Here is a 17599-nt window from a genome sequence, read left to right on the forward strand (position 1 = left end):
ACAGCCGCCCCCCTCAACCCGCCCCGGGCCCCCCAGGGATGTTCTTAGTCCTTGGACTGCTCTTTGACAAATGCTTTGTGAAAGTATACTTGGCAAACACAGGCAGGCTTCATCCTGCAGGGGAGAGGCTCCTAGATGATGTATGCATCAAGCCTGATTTTCCCATATAAATAATTTTTTAAATAGTATAAAAAGGGGCATGCCCAACAGGGGTATTTTGCAGACATAGACAAGCTTGTTCCAAAATTTATATAAAAAGGCCAAAGACCTAGAATAACAAAAATAATTTTGTAAAATAAGAATAAAGGGGGAAAAATCAGCCTACCCAATTTCAAGACTTTTAATATAGCTGTAGTAGTAAAGATAGCGTGGTATTGGCTGAGGAGTAGACATATACATCAATGGAACAGAATAGAAAGCTCAGAAATAGACTCATACAAAATGCACAACTGACTTTTGACAAAGGTGTTAGGGCAATTCAATGGAAGAAGACTAACCTTTTCAGCATGTGGTGCTGGAAGAATTAGACATACATAGGCAAAAAAACACAAAAAACAAACCAAAAAACCATGATCTAAACCTCGTATGTTATATAACAATGAACTCAAAATTGATCATTGACTTAAATGTCAACACAGATGGCAATAAAGTACAAGAAGATACTCAATATCATTGGCCATTAGGAAAATGCAAATCAAAACCACAGTGAGATATTACTACTCACCTATCAAAATGGCTAAAGAAAAGAATAGCATGATTAACAAATGCTGGTAAAGATGTCAGAAATGTCTCACATGTTGCTGGTGAAAATATCAAATGAGTCAGCTACTCTGGACATGATTATGATGGTTTATAGAAATAAACATACACTTAATCATATAACCTAGCAATTGTTCTTTTGGGCAATTCCAGTCAGATGAAAACCAGTGTGACCTCAAAACTCTATACACAAATGTTCACAGCAGTTTTAATCATAATAGGCAAAAAGTGGATGCAACCCACATGTTCTTCAGTGGTTCAAAAAACTGTTTTTTTTTTGTACTGTGGAATACTGCTCTGCAATAAAAAGGGAAGATACTATTGATTCATGCAAAAACTTGGATGTATGTCAAAACAATTTTTCTAAAAGAGCCAGTCTCAAAAGGTGGCATATTATATGATTCCATTTATACATAACATTCTTGAATAACAAAATGATACAGATGGAGAGCTGATTAATGGTTGTCCTAACTTAGGGATAAAGGCTAGTGGAGTGAGTGTTGTTATAAATGAATAGGCTGAGAGGGCCTTGTCTGTGAATGTTTTGAATGTCTTTGAATGTTTATTGGTTACACAAAGATACACATGTAATAAAATTGCATAGAAACACACACACACACACACACACACACACACACACACACACATGCAGCTACACATACACAGTCCTGAGTGCATGTAAAGCCAGTAAAGCCAGTAAAATTTGAATAAGCTCTGTGGACTCCACCAATGTCCATTCCTGATTTTGATATTTTACTATAGTTATGCCAGACATTAACACTGGGAGAGTCTGGGTGAAAGGTGCATGAAAAAAATACCTTTTTTGTATCTTTCTGCGAATCTGTAATTCTTCCAAAATAAAAAGTAAAAGAAAAATGGGGGGGGGGGTGATAAGATATTTCTGACAATTTTTCTGCAGTAAGCCCTATGCATCCTATCTAATCAACCATAAAGGTTACATCTGTGTAATATGCTTCCCAAAGTATAAACATCGTGCAGGTCAATACATTAATCACACAGATGGCATGTCATATGTATGTTGTATATAACTCATTTCTTCTTCATGCTAGTCAAAGACATTTTCTCTGATGTCCTTGAAATTGCTTTGGGGAAACTGAGGGTCCCATTCATGACTCTTTATCTGTGACCCCCATAATTTACCCTATGAAATTGTTGGTTGTTTGGCTGTTGTCAAATAAATTTTATTTTCTTCGATTGCTGCTGTGTACCCCAAAGTGTGAAACGTGTTCCTATTTTGAAAAATGCATGAACCCAAACTTAGATGTTTGAATTTGATCTTTTGATCACTTATTATTTATTGCTCCAAAAGGCCTATGGCATAGCATGACTGACAACCAAAGGGAAAGACGTTCAGAACAGAGTTTAAACATAGACCCCCAAAGTCAGGTCTTGCCTCTTCAGCCACAAAACCTGCATTTTACTTTATCATCTTGGTCTTTAGACATCACTGGAATGTGATGTTGAAGTATCACTGGGAGGCAGCATGTCACATGCCCCAGGGATGCCATTTTTACTTTTGAAGCTTCCACTTTCTGAGCTTCCTCTGTGTGCCTGGCAGGAACCAAATAATGAATGGAACATGGATTTTGGAGTGAGATAAAAAGAATGGCTGTATGACCTGGAGAAAGTAATTTAGCCTTTCTTGATTTCCTCATTAAAAAAAAAAATAGGGGTAAAATGTTCTCTGTCCTATAGTTCTTTTTATGAGGATAAAATGAAATCACATGTGAAAACTCTTTGTACAGTGCCTCACCTTTAATAATTATGCAGTGACTTTTATTTTCTGTCTTCTTTGCTTTTCTCTTGTCAGAGGATTATTTATGTGATATTTCTGAAAATGTTTTTTGGAACTCTACTTTGGAAATGACCTCTGGCGACATTTTCCCTGCCCACATTAGAAAAACCAGTCTGATGACTTAACAGGACAGTCTCTCCTGTTTTTATTCTTTTTCCATTTTTGCTCCATACGAGCTCAACCCAGTTCTTTCTCCTATGCCTGTTGAGAAGCAATGGGTATTGGCTATTTGACAATGGGGTGCTGAGGATGGAGTGGCTGTTGCAATCCCGATTCAGTCCAGAGGGAGAAGCACTCCCGTATTCAGGAGGGTTTATGGTAAGAACAGATCAAATGCAGGAATGATGGGTGATGTGGCTCATATAAAAAAGTTGTTGCAAGCATTTTTCTACCTTAATGCATTGCATATTTCCTTTATTGTATTAATTACACTAAAAGTTTGAAAGCATATTTTATTGCATAGAATCCTAATTTATTTGTGGCTCATAGAATCTGTTTTATTACCTTAATATCAATGCCAGATATTGTATGTATTATAATCTTATGAACTTACGAGACTGGCTCTGTAAGCCACAATTTCCTCACTTTATGGTCTTCAATAAACACATAGATTAGAAATCCAAGTAAGTCACGTGGCAATTTTATGTTCCTTTATACTGGTGAAGTGAGTTGAATTTGCAAATCATCTATACTCCTCTGATATTTCTGCATATTTGGGATTTTATTCATAGAACCATCAAAAATTAAGTGAAATCGCTTTCTGCCATTTCTTTTTCTATTGTTGATCATTTGATTTCAATGATATATTTAATATCTAATTGGAAAACAAAACAAAAAAAAAGCCATGAAAAAGAATGTTGTGGGGGGCACACACCACTGTTTAAGAACTCAGTTCATGGGGCTGATTCTTTCTCTTGGGATTGAGGAAATGGTTTGACTATAAAATTCCCATTAGCCAAAAATAAGCAAAATTGCCTGCAGGATTCATGGTAGGTACAGCCTTGGAGAGTAATAAAAGACTGTTTTAAATGAACTCCTAAGGACACGATATAAGCCCTAGAATGGCTAGTCAGATTTTATGTTTATCCCTCTTGATTATACTTCCATATGTTTCTGGAGAACAGTGTCTGAAAAGTGGTTCATTAAAAAAATTGTATTCGACTGGGGTAATTTGGGGCTTATTGACCAAGTCCCAGCGGTGGGGGTACCCTATCAGGTGGCCCGGAAGCAGCAAAGAATGGCAGGACTGTCTGCTCTGCTTCCCTGTACCATGTGGCATGAACTGACTTCAAAGACCCCAACGTTGCTTTAAGTAAGTATTACAGTTTGCTAACCCTCTCCCCGTGAAAGACAAGGATAGACTAGAAATTTGGGGGACCAGAGTGGAATTGGGAAAGAAAGGCGCCTTCCTGAAAATTTACTTAAGAGGAGGCTCACACAGCATGGGAAGAGGGGACCTGGAAACTGTTGATAGCTTCTCACTTCTAAGGTTTGGTAAGTACTGGATGCTCAAGGACTTTCCTTCATTATGTTCAGCCCTAGCTGCCTGGTCCATGGGCGTGGTAGAGTTAGTCAGTATTAGAAGAGACAGATTTTGACATCAAAGTTGCTCCAGGAAAGCTTTGCTGTTTCTGGAAGTAGAATACTGAATTGAACTGGTCCACCTGATAAGAGAAGATAGGCAGTCCAAGGAATGTCATCCTTTCAAAATACTTTTCCTGTGGTTTGCAGGAATAGCTGCATGTTAGTGCTTACTATGTATTCCTAGTGAAATTAGACACTTCTTAAGTAACTGATGCACATAAAGTACTGTCAGAGACCTGGAAAAGACATTTGAAAGGCCACTTACACATGGGGAAAGAGCACAGGAGCACTCCTTTAGTGGAGAAATTTCTAGGAAGGGTTTCCAGAAGCTATGACCTTGAGCTGAGTCTTGAAGGAGTTGGCCAGGCAAAGAAGGAGATCTTGGGTAACCTATGTGTCAATGTGGGGATGGTGGAGAAGGAGGGAATGGATGAGATCTGGGTTTTTTAAGAAGGGACCAGCATTTGGAAAATCATAGGATGAGATCCTCTGGGCATATTTGGAGTGTGTTAAGGGCAGCACGTCTACAGTGTGGGGAGATTGGGAGTAGCAGATAAGAGAATGCAGAAGTGAGTCAAGACCAGGCATGACAGCTATATATGCTAAGAAGTTTCAATTTTATAGTAAAGGTTTTAAATCCTCTCCCACTTCCTCCTTCTAGATACTCTTATCCAATTGGTTTGGAGAAGAAAGGTTGGGGATAGATAATCAGTCTACACCTCAGCCAGGCTATGAACCATTAGTCATTGATAGAGTGTAAGCATGAATGAGAATAAGACCAAGGTCTGAAAGAGCACACACGGTAGCCCACGAGAAACAGCCAGCAAGCCTGTTTTAGCATTCCGGGGGGGAGAAACAGCCAGCAGCTTAGTTGAAGCTTAGTTGAAGAAGGAGTGGAGACAATGGATAGGTAATTAGAAGAGAACATCTAGAAGGTGTGTGTGTTGTGGTGGTGGGGAGAAGGGTGGAAGAAAGGAAGGGTGGCCAGACACCACAGAGAATCCTGTAAGGTAAAGACGTAAGGTATTCTTACCTGTAAGGTAAAGAGTGTCCTTTGGATTGGGTACTTAGTAGGCAGCCGCAGCCAGAGAGAGTGATGTTTCAGTGGGATGGTGGAGGCAGGTAGCCCAAGGTGAAGACCTTGAATTTGCTTGAAGAAGCCTTCAAGTTTGCTATGGTTAAGGAGAGTAGATAATCCCAGGGACCTAGATGGAGTTCCAAGAATGAAAAAGAAAGGGCCGGAAAGGCAGGTTGGGGCTATGTTGGGAGGTGCTTGGGGTTGTTATTGGTAATGGTAAGATCCAACTATATGCTCTTAGACTAATGTTTACCTGACAGTTGAGAAGGTTAAGCCCTTTTAGGGTGAGACCAGGTGGAGGTAAGGCTCATTAGAAAGCCAACGCCACTTTTTATGACCCTGATGATTTTTAACAGCTATTTTAACAGCAATGATGAAAATGTGTGGTATTCTCTCTCCCTTGGGATAATGTGACTGTTGAAAGAGGTCACAGCTAATTGGAAAAATGAATTTTATTGCTTAATTGTGGATTCAATTTATTTGTGTACTTCCTGTTACCATTGCCATGTGTTTTCTGAATTGACTAGTTGACCAGGCCAAACTTCTCTATAAGAGTATGTTTGTTTAAAAAAAAAAAAATGCTCTGAAATTCTTCCCCACCCTGAAAATATTTAACATATAAAAAGCCAAAATTACATACATAAGTTAATATAGCTAGTTGAGGTTTGTTTTTGTTTTAGTTTAGTTTTGTAGAGAAGAGCTATTGGGGGATGTGATGGTTTTGTTCAGGGTTTCTCAGTGTTGGCACAACTGACATTTTGAGTTGGTTGACCCTTTGTCATGCATTGTAGAGTGTTGAGAGCATCCCACTAGATGCTCATAATACTCTTATCTCCCAGTTGTGACAACTGAAAATATCTTCTAACATTATTAAGCGTTTCCTGGGTGGGGGATGGGGAGAGGGTAAAATTGCCCTAGGTTGAGAACTATTGGTTCTCAATATATAGTAGTGGTTTCATCAGAAAGTAACTACTTCCTCCTGCTGGAGTATGGATAGTTTCATTGAAGCTTGTGGAATCTGAGAAACTTTCTGTCATCAGAAGAAAACTAATGAATATTTATAAATTCCCGTGTCAAAAGTTGCTTTAAAAGTATTTAAATAAAAAGGAAAAGCTACTTTACTGGTTGCCTGACCATTCCTCTGCTCCATTTACCCACCCTTTCATTTAGTTCCTGAATCTGCTGTCCTTTAATTTCAATCTCAATGCAAAGGATATTATGGAAAGGATATTATGCATTAGAAAGTGCCTGAATAATTATCACCCATCTAGAACTGGATGTGAAAGGACCTAAATTCTCCACACCCAGCGTGGAGCCTCACGCAAGTTCAATCTCATGACTGTGAGATCATGACCTGAGCCAAAATCAAGAGTTGGACACTTAACCAACTGAGCCATCGAGGTGCCCCGTAAATGTTTGTTATAATTTGACAGAGTAATTTTATGCCTATGACATATAATACAAGAAATTGGGCTTCTATTTTGTGTTAGCTCTTTAAATGGAATTTTTTGAGTAGCTCATTTTTATTATATTTTTGAAGAGATCAGTCCACATTGGAGTGGAAGAACAAAACCAAAACAAACTGTCTTTCACTGGAGGTAGTTTGAGAAGCACTGCCTTGAGGTATGATGGAAATATATTTTTGCTTCTCTTCCTACCCTGGCCAGTAAGAGATATTTAGTATATTCCTCCTGTGGGGTTTCAGTAAAAAAAGAGGGGCAAGACACTGCCTGTCTTCCCTATTAGCATAAAATCGGTGGCAAATATAATTTATTATAAAGAAATTTGCCTTACACAAAATAAGAGATAACATGAGGTAAGCATGAGGTTCTCTTCGATTTTATGTATATGTAAGTCTTCACATAGCTCATGTTAGTGTCTTGCATTAAATAACATGTTTATCTTAGAACAGAAATCCAAAGTGTGGTGAAAATGTCCATTTAAAAAGTATTTTAACCCCAGAAAGTCCTTAGATACGCAGTCTGCTAGAATGTTTGGGGTCCTGGGTCTCCATACTAGCTGATGTTGGCGAAGGCAGGTAGAAAAAGGAAAAGGCATGGACTGTACTTGCTAAAGAGATTAACACAAATGTTTTGAGTCTATTCTGTTGTTCAGACTCATCCAACGTTTGGGAAAATCTGTTCCATGGACTCAGTTGTGGTAGACTGACATGTGAACATGAAGCAATGAGCACTTCACAGTTTGACCTTGGTCTTTTATGTTAAACTACAGTGGAGGAGCCAGCCTTCCAACTGACACTTACTTGAGGGAGAAAGCATTGCTAGGTTCTCTGCACTGTGGACCACTTGTTTGAATACCTTTTATCCCGTATTGAGTGGAATAATCCAGAGAGGCCTGTCCCACTCCTGGGACCCTTCACGCATGACCTGGCATTGTGTAGGAACAGTCTCTTGGCTGGCAGTTCCTGCCTGGTCTATATGGTTTTGTAGTGTACTTCCTCCTCCAAAGTAAAAAAGGCAAGATCTTTGCTCGCTCTATTAGCAGCAGAAAATCGCCCTTTCTTTCAGTTTTTTTTTTTTTAATCCAAAGGATGAAAATATATAACATATTTGGAAACTCCACTGGCAGACTTGGCAGGCGTTTCATATTTACTTGGACTTAACATGAATTGGATTTGGTCCTCTGATTTCCCCGCCTCCATCTCTCGGAACAAGTTATTTATTATCCAAGTGAGTCTGTGTTAGTGGATCAGACATGCGCATGGAACATCTATTGTAAGTGTGTTTGTTCAGTAAGATTTATGCTAGCCCAAATTGTTTTATATTGGTTTTCATTGTTGAAAATTTACTGTATTCATTCTTGGTTTGGCGTAAGTATTTGTAAGTGTGCTAGGGGTTCCTGTGGTTGAACATTTTATCACTGTAACACTTCATGCAAAGGAAATTAAAAAATATATAGTGAAAGCATTTCCCTAATATGTTTCCAATCAGCTGTGTACTTCAGTAATTTGATTTGTAGGAACTAGAGAGAAGAGTATTACTGAGCTCTTTTCAATCATTCATAGTTCTCTGAGAATTCAGATCATGGTTCCAAGTTATGAAATTGTCTCTTGAAATTTTCTTCAGGACTTTAGGATTCTTTTTTGTGTGTGTAAAGAGGGCTTTTATATTTTATTTTATTTTATTTTATTTTATTTTATTTTATTTCATTTCATTTCATTTCATTTCATTTCATTTCATTTCATTTCATTTCATTTCATTTCATTTCATTTCATTACCACAGCAGTATCTAAAAGAATTCAGGGAAGGAGGTATGAGTCTTCTGTCTGTATCTTGGACAAGAAAAACTGATGTGGATTGAGGTTGATTGGCTTGTCAGAAGTCAGTCATTGGTACAAAGAGGCAGGACTTTTTATTTCTGCGTTATCCCGTGTATGTGTTCCTGTTTCTGAACTCCTTGGGCTAAGCAGTCAGACTGTAATTCCTAAGACCCTTTGCCTGGTGGGCTCCTCATAATCTAATATACAGTGACTAGTGACATAGGCAGTAACATCTTCCCTGAAAGTGTACCACACAAGGTGGAGGGCGATATTTGGTCAAGCTAAATTAAGATGGAGGCTGTGATCCTTGGGCCATTATTTCTTTGGCTCTTTTTACAGGGACTTAAGCTAAATGGCTTGTTTCCTCTTTTGAGGATCTCTGGCCTTTGACTTGTTTTTGCCAATGAATGAACATGACTTCTGTTTTGGCTGGTGAATTAACTTGTGATAACCCATAAATTTATGGTTTCAGATTTCCTTAATCTAGTTCACTACTTAAAGTAAGATCAAGGTGAAATGTGAAATCATAGCCCTTAAACTGGGAGGCAAGAGATGGGAGGTTTTCATCTGGTGAAGACAGTAGCTTGCCAAGAGTCTTAGATACATATAGAATTTCATAATCATTTCCTGTATTTTAATATCCTGCTTTTATTTCCTACCATGTTTTAACCTTCCCTCTTGACCTTCAGCAATTTTGTGTTCATTTAAGCCTTATGAAAAATCCCCTTTCACAGTGGTGATTTTAGCCCTGGTGCTCCTCCTACATCAGTGAGCATAAAGTCATGAGGTCATGCATTTTGGCCAAGAGAGTACATCAATCCATGCTTTTCCATTTGAAAACATAGTCTTGGGGGTTAATCTGCTTAGTAGTCAAAGAATTAATGTAAGTGAAAACCAAGTGGATATTTAGAAGGCTTAGTTGTGTTTTGGAGAAAATAGCCAAGGAACATGATGGTTCCTGCTATTGCTAGTCCTGGCTTAGAAGACATAACTTCTTTTGCTCCAAAGAAAAAGGAAACACATATTCACTCTTGGTCTTTTTCCTGCTTCTGTGTTTCACGTTTAGGTTGCACCTATGAAGGAAGTACCTATAACAGCTCGTTCAGATGGCAGAGTCCTGCACAACCTTGTGTTCTACGTCAGTGCCAGGTAAAGTCTATTTTATTTTCCACTGAAAAGGAATCAGTAAAGTCTTCCTCAGAAGCACCTTTTAGGCAGCACAGAAGGAAACCAAAAAAAAAAAAAAAAGTGAAACAGAAATGAGAAACAAATAAAAAAACAACTGTATCCTTATACATATTTATTGTGATGTTCACCATAACAAGACAGGCACAGAGTAGATATTATATCGCACTTGCTTCCAGAAACATGCAGTGGAATTGTTCACCATTGTTAAATTGCGCCTGGAAAATCTCCGGAAAGATGTATATGTCCTTGGGGAAAATTCATGTCTTCCTGTGAGTCAACTTTGTGCAAAACATGAATTCCTGTTAGCAGAAAGAGGTATTGTTAGAGGATATATGTTTTCCTTCTCTGATTTAGAAACATTTTGAACGGGAGCCAATCTGTAAGCTTATTAAATCAAAGCAATTAGTACACTCTAACCTCAATGATTTCAACATGACAAATTTGAGAAACACCAGTTCAATTCCTAAGGAGCCCACTGTGGCTGGTGCTGGCTGCTCTCTGCCAAGGGCGCTGATTCTACATGACTCTAGTTGTTATAGGGCTTCAACACAGCAAGAGAAATTAAAGGAGAAATGAAGAATCTAAACATTCAAACTCCTTTTCTTATCTCTAAGGAAATAATTAAGAAAATGCTCATCTAATTTCGGCATTATTTAAAAATTCCCTATAGAGAAGATGTTGTTAAATCATTTTACCCCTAGTCCCCTTTTACTGTCCCGGGATACGCTCTTGCGTTGAAAGGGGAAAGAAAGGTTAGTGTAATAATGCCTATTACTCTTGGATCTTATCTCAAGTATATTGACATTTAGTTTATTGAAATCCGACTTTTATGTAGCCATGCTGCTATATACCCAGAGTGGGCACACTCTCTCCTAAGGTCATCAGTTATTTATTTGGCTAAATATTCATATCATTGGTGTAGTAAATCTAAATTATTTGTGAAAATGAGCAGGAGACAGAACAGATACCAATAACAGATTAATGGAATCAATAAATATTTGTTGAATTTTTGCTCCGAGAGCTGTAAATTCATGCTTCATGGAACAAAGAGATGAGAGCAGTGAGTTGTAATAATATCAAAAGTCCACAGTCATTCTAAAATTTGCACCACCCCACCCCACCCTGCTTCTTGACCAATGAAATTTCCCCTCCTTCAGAGGGGCACTCGGAAAGTCCTGCTTGCATGGAATTGAAACAAGACAACTCTCTGTCTTTTGGAGTATAGTATAACATTTTTATGCAACAGCCAGAGGTCTTGAATATCCCCAAATTGCATGGAACAGTGGTGACGTTTGCTACTTTCGGATGAAGACTTTGTTTGAATTAAATGAAAACTATTCTGTGGGAGGAAATAATTTGTAGACCGAGTAGCACATGAAGCCATTTTCAGTTGTGGACACTGAAACTCCTAGTGCCTATCATCTTTGGTCACCGGCTACTCATCAGGCCCACAGAGAATGATGCGGGAATATCCCATTATTATTGGAAGAGATCTCAAGGACTAACAGCCCTGGGAGTCAGGAAGGGCTGAACTGCAGAATAGAGCCCAGAAGGGATGTTATCTACCAAAGATGAACTTTTGCCTTTTCATTTTCCTTCTTTAAAAAAAATTTTTTTTAATGTTTATTTTTTAGAGAGAGAGAGAAAGAGAGAGAGAGAGAGTAGGGGAGGGGTAGAGAGAGGAAATGCAGAATCTGAAGCAGGCTCCAGGCTCCCAGCTGTCAGCACAGAGCCCGACGTGGGGCTCAAACCCACGAACTGAGAGATCACGACCTGAGCCTAAGTCAGACGCTTAACCAACTGAGCCACCCAGGCGCCCCATTCATTCTCCTCCTTTTGAAAAACTTTGCCTGAGTCCTACTTGCCAGTTTTAAAATATCATTTCATTCAATAGTCCTAAAAGCAACCCTCTAAGGTAGTTGTAAAAGCTCAGCTGGCACCTTCCCACTCCTGCTTATTTTCTTCCTCTGTTGGGGAATGAAACCTCACCTGTGGGTGCGGGAAATAGCCACTTACTGGTACCTCAGGGGAGGCTTCACTTAAGACACTTCTCTGCACAATGAGACAATTGCGAACTCTCTAAGCTCTTCCCTTCTCAGGGCATGAAATCAGTAACAGAGGAGAGAGTGCAGTGTAGTGAGTGAAAAAAAAATGCAGGCTCTGCCACTCACATAATGTGTTTCTTTCTCTAACCTCTCAGTCTTGTCTCCTGTGAGGTGAGGATGGTACATCTCATAGAGTAACGTAAGCAGTAAGTCAGTCTGTGGTTAAAGACACTTATGGTAGAGGTATGGACTGGGCACAATAGGTGTACCAGGCAGGTGACAGGTAGTCTAACTACTGGTTTATTTCCATTTGAGCTGAATTCTAGCTTCTTTCTTCTCTCCTCCTACCAAAAGAGTTCCGATGGTGAAAATTTTACCTTTAGTTTCCACTTTTACTTTCTTACTAAAGAGAAAAATCTGAAGATCACAGACAGGAAATTCATGCTGGGAACAAATCTGAATCCTCCATCTGGATTGCAGATACTGAAGGGAAATTGATCTTGGGCCATAGCTTTTTGTATTGCTTCAGTTATATAACTGAAGCACAGATCCTTTTTTGATGTGGTATATTGTGATATTTTGACTGTTGTTCTTTTCTTTTCCAAATGTGATATAGACCACAATAAATTCCTCTGGTAGTGGAATCTTCAGGCCTGACAGATACGAAGATATTTAGGATATAACTTTCCTTGTTGGATTGAGATAATATGGTAGCAGACAGGACGAAGAAAATTATCCAGTTGTCAAATTGTTAATTTTTTTTCTTAGCATGTGCCACCCCTCCCTGCAAAACAAAATTAAACACACACACACACACACACACACACACACACACACACACAAAATCCACTTATAAAATGGACAGAGAATATGGAGAAAATTCTTCAAAGGCTAACTCTGAAAATTAATTTAAAAAATGTTTCAATTGACATTAAAATACTAGAATCCCAAGATCCACTTGCAAGTGAGTCATTTGATTTCATCATTAAGATCTAAAGGCTCTATTTTTCCATATATAGTTTGAACTTTAAAGTAGTTGTATCTTGGGGCGCCTGGATGGCTCAGTCAGTTAAGTGTGCGACTTCAACTCAGGTCATGATTGGTGGTTCATGAGTTTGAGCCCCATGTTGGGCTCTGTGCTGACAGCTCAGAGCCTGGAGCCTGCTTCGGATTCTGTGTCTCCCTTTCTCTCTGCCCCTTCCCCACTCTCTCTCTCTCTCTCTCTCTCTCTCACACACACAAAAATAAATAAACATGAAAAAATTATTTTAAAAAAGTAGTTTTATCTAATCTCATCGTTTGATTTTTGAGAGCCAGGCTTTCTATATGAGGCTGAGTGAAGGCAGAGCTGGCCTTGTTATTTCTAGAAGTGTGGTAAGGAATTAGGTCTCCAGATGCCAGGCTGGGGTATTATGCTTGTACTCTGTGCCTCATAATTAATGGCTTAAAGTAGAATAACAATTATAGAAAATAGAGTAAGTGTTGACAACTTAAAACAATTGTGGATGAACGCTAGACTCTGTCAACTACCGACTGGCAGTAAGACGGTCTTAAATACTAGATTTAAAAGAAAGAAATTTGAGCCAAAGAGAAAGACTGAGGACAGGGTCAAGACAGGATTTGTGCCCTGAGTTCGAAAGCATCAGGGGTGTGAGCCGGGAGATGTGACCTCATTTGTGCCATGTCCTCTGGACTTGTCACCCACCTTCCTTTGCACTCTTGTGTTTGGACTCTTCCCCTATGCCCTTGGTTACTTGCCCAAAGTGAATCGCTCCTCAGTGGGAATTCTGGGCTGACATGTTTGTGGCGTTCTGTTTTTCAGGAAGGTGTTGTCACAGAGTCTGAGGTGCGATGTGTTGTTCATTGTAAAAACCCTTCCAAGCATCTGGGAACGTGCTGCCCCACATGTCCAGGTAACATTCTCAGGGAAGGGAAGGCTGCTAGACTCCCCGGTACAGCACATCACTGTGAAATCTCCGTGAGCTCTCTCAAGAGGGCAGGGTTCTCCCCCTCCTGACTGGAACTTTCCTCACTTTGTGTCTGTGTACATAACGGGTTTAGAGAGCAAACTCCTTTGCACAGAAATGTCCGGTTGGACTCTCTGGTGTGCCCAGCGTGAATGCGATGTGCTGTAGGTCTTGGCACGTGGGTGCTCCGGGCTCCAGAGGCCTGCTTTCCACTCCACAGGGCCACAGGTAACGCTTACTTTGGAAGGAAAAGCTGTGGCTTTCTCTTGTTTCCAGAAATGTCTTTTTACTGCTTCATATTGCAGTATCTTGGCTAGAGCTTGCCTTGGTGATGAGGTGACCAGATGTTTTCTGAAAACTGAGAGCTGGGTCCCTAAGTGAATTTAGCTTAGGGTTTTGCCGGTCTCAGTTTTCGGTGTGGTGCAATGAGTTGAATCCACTGTCTTTTTAGAGGGCCCCACTGCCTAGCTGACAGCAAAGGATCTTTCCCTTCCAGTGGCTAGAGTGTTTCCTTTTACTTTCCTGAACAGGATTACAAAGGCCTCCTGCATCTTTTCTTGCCCTTAGGTACAAGCCCAGGGATTTTGAGGTGAGAGATTTTTTTTCTGATCCTTTAAGCCCCTGGCCCATGCTCTCAGACAGATGTTCTGAGTTTTGGTTTTACTCTCGGTGCTTTTCCTCACTGGAGGCGATACTCACAACCAGTACCCAGTTTCCAAGGGGCTTTCTGTTCTGCAAACCTTCCTGGGGAATGGCTCAGTACTATGCTGAGATGCTCTGCAAACATGAGCCCTGCTCCCTCTGCAGGCAGCTGCTTCCCCTCCCCCACCCAAATACAGTCTGAGATGAGCCTGGACCTGAGTCCCTGTCAGAGAATCCAGTTTTTTCTCATCTTTGAATGACAGTAAAGACAGCTGCTCTCCACTACCTCTAACCTTCCTGAGTTCCCTGGACAGTCTTTTTTTGAGCCAGATTTCCTTTTCACATTGGGATTTCTGTGGAGCTTGTATTCTTGGACGAGCTTACAAGAAGGCCAAAAATTGGTGGAAAGTAAAAGATTTCTTTCCATAATCCAATTATTTTGTATCTATCAAACAGTTAGCTTGTGTTCCTTTTGCCTCTGAATGCATTAAATGCTTTGTATTATGGAACCATACCCTTAAATGCCTAAAGGGACCTTATTAAGTTAGATCAGTAGTTCTCTAGACTGCACATTAACATCACCTGGGAAGCTTTAAAAAATAAATCTTGATGCCCTGGCTGCATTTCAGACCGATTCCATCAGCATCTCTGAGGGCGGAATCCAGGCCTCCCAGATAATTCCTATACACCGGCAAGCTTAAGACTGATAACAGAGCAAATTTTATATGCCATGTAGATTTAAAATTTATTGTAGCTCTTAAATATGAATTCAGTTGTGTTGAAGAGACTGCTGCTTTATTGGTACAGAATCAACTCGGTGTATGTAACATTCCTCCTCGGTTACGAGATCGTCGTGTTTTTAGGCTGCCTTTGAAAATGTGGGTATACAAAGAGCTGAGTGAGTTTATTTCAGCAGTTGAAGTTATCATATTTGAGCAACTGCTTCTTTCACTTGGCTTTTGGTTGAGTTCCCTAGAAGGAAAGCCTGAACTCTGTGCCTCCACATACTGCAGTGCTAAGCCCTCCTGACCGTCCAGGGAGGGATGAGTTATGTCCGCAGTTTGCACAAGAAGAAATTAGATCCAGTGAGAATAAGGACCTCTCCAAGGCCTGTGAGTTGGAGTTGGGGCCTGGTCCCTTTTCTTTCTTGGCCACTATACTGCACTGCCTACTTCTCCCCTCCGCCCCAAACGCACACTGTAATAATTGTCTGCTTGGGTCCAGATGCCCTGGGAGACAAATCTTTAAAAGCTAGCTTGCCAGGGCCACACGGTGGCCCCCTGACACCTCGGCAGGCTGTGTGCCTTTGGTGATGGGGTCAAGAATCAACTCTGTTCTCTGTCTTTAATTTCAAAGGCCAACCTGTGGGATGTAAATCAGAAGACTCAGAAGAGGCCACATCCAGACTGTATTATCATTTGTCTTGGGAGGGAGGACTCAGCCAAGTCTAGGTAGGGACAGTCAAGGAAAGCCATGGGGTATTCTCCTTGGTAATTCAGAAGGACTGACATCTGTCATTGATCACAGAATGGTATTCTGCATAATGACAAACACGTACAGTCTGCGGTCGGTTTCTTCCTGAAACAGATTTCAGGACATTCTTGTTGTCGGTTCTTTCCTTTTGTCTGACTCTTTACTCAGTGATGGTGGGTTGTGATGGGAACAGTTTACATAGAATTTTCATTTAAAATTCCTTTATTTAAGTTGTCAAATGTAGATTGTTGTGGTTGATCTGTCTGGCAATCTGTGACAAAACCAGTGTGCAAACACATGAAAGAATTGAAGACCCTTTGTTGGAAGCATGCTTTGAAAGGAGACAACTGGGCACCTGCCATCATTAACAATGCTGAGATACAGCCTCTGGGAGGGACCCAAGTTTACTGAGTCTTTCTGCATCAGCAGGAACAGCAAAGAGGTGGTTGCATGCTAGCTCTGGGTGTGGGTATCAAATAGACTTTAAAACCACAGTTTCCCTCAGTGATTTAGCTTCAGACTCAGTAGCATTTGTTTTCATGTCTTTCAGTTGAACAAAGCGCTCCATATCTAGATTTAAAATGAATAGGTCCTGTAGCCAAATTAGGTGGTTATGGGTAATACTTGTTTCCTTTTATCAAGAACTAACTGCTTCAAGAGTTTGGTGAGTTCTGTCGATGACTTCAGGTGGCAGGCCTTTAAATACTCTCAGGGGTATGAGTCAGTCTCTCACAAGAGCCCCCTTTGCTGATTATTGGCACTACTGTGTTCGTTCCGACACTGTCTACCATGTGGAAAGTGACCTCAGCTATTCTGGCAAAGCATCTTGTGAAGACAGTCCTGAGGAAAGTGTCAGCCATAAGCTGACAGTCTTCTCATGGCCTGTTTGGCACAGGGGTTACTGGTCAGCCTGTGTTTCAAGTCGTTTGTGGGATTTCTTAAGAATACGGCAGTGTCCTGGGTACCTGGGTGGCTCAGTCAGTTAAGCATCTGACTTCAGCTCAAGTCCTGATGATCCCATGGTTCATGGGTTCAAGCCCCACGTCTGGCTCTGTGCTGACAGTTCAGAGCCTGGAGCCTGCTTCAGGTTCTGTGTCTCCCTCTCTCTCTGTCCCTCCCCTGCTCTCTCTTTCTCTTTCAAAAATGAATAAACGTTAAAAAAAAAAAAAAAAAAAAGAATACAGCAGTGTCCTGAGGATCATTCTGAATTGGAGACACCTCCTGGGCTTTTCATCCTAGTTTTAGCCAAACTTAGTGGCTAAGCCTTTTTAATATCACATAGGGTAGGTCTGAAAAACTGTGTGGCATCTCCTGCCCTGCCTTTTCCCCTTCCTGCCCTGGTGCCCGACCCTGTGTGTGGTGCAACTGGTAGGTCAGAGCTGAGTTTGAATATCAGCTCTGCCACCTGCCAACTGGGTGAATTACTTCCTCTCTCTCAGCCATATTTCCCTCATCCATGGAGATAATTACAAGAGTCCCCACTTTGTAGACTCACTGTGAAGATGGAATGAGATCAGGGATACAAAGAGCCTGACAGAGGCTGGATATTCCCTGGATACTCACCAAGTGGTCATGTCATTTGTGTCATTTGCTGGGTGTGGCTCATTGTGGACTTCTCTCACTTGGCCTTCTCCTGTTTGCCTCTTCCAGCCCCTCTGGGGTTTAGTTCCCCTGGCTGTGGTCAGGGTGGTCATGGGGAGCTCCTTAGACTTGTAGGGCTCGCCACTATCCAGTGTTCCCCCTTGGGCTGACCTGGCTTCCATCATC

The 17599-nt window shown here is 40.7% G+C and overlaps 1 protein-coding gene across 5 annotated transcripts in view; it reads left to right on the forward strand.

Annotated features, from left to right (window-relative positions):
- The window catches only part of BMPER (BMP binding endothelial regulator), a 251830-nt gene that overhangs the window by 49289 nt on the left and 184942 nt on the right, over window positions 1-17599 (forward strand). For all 5 annotated transcript variants that reach the window (XM_045052595.1, XM_006929299.5, XM_019825682.3 and 2 more), the window contains exons 4-5: window positions 9584-9666; window positions 13573-13663. In XM_045052595.1, the coding sequence (XP_044908530.1) occupies window positions 9584-9666; window positions 13573-13663 (174 nt within the window). The remainder of the gene's footprint in view (window positions 1-9583; window positions 9667-13572; window positions 13664-17599) is intronic.

The sequence above is a fragment of the Felis catus genome, chromosome A2, assembly GCF_018350175.1.
Source record: "Felis catus isolate Fca126 chromosome A2, F.catus_Fca126_mat1.0, whole genome shotgun sequence".
NCBI classification, from domain to species: Eukaryota; Metazoa; Chordata; class Mammalia; order Carnivora; family Felidae; genus Felis; species Felis catus.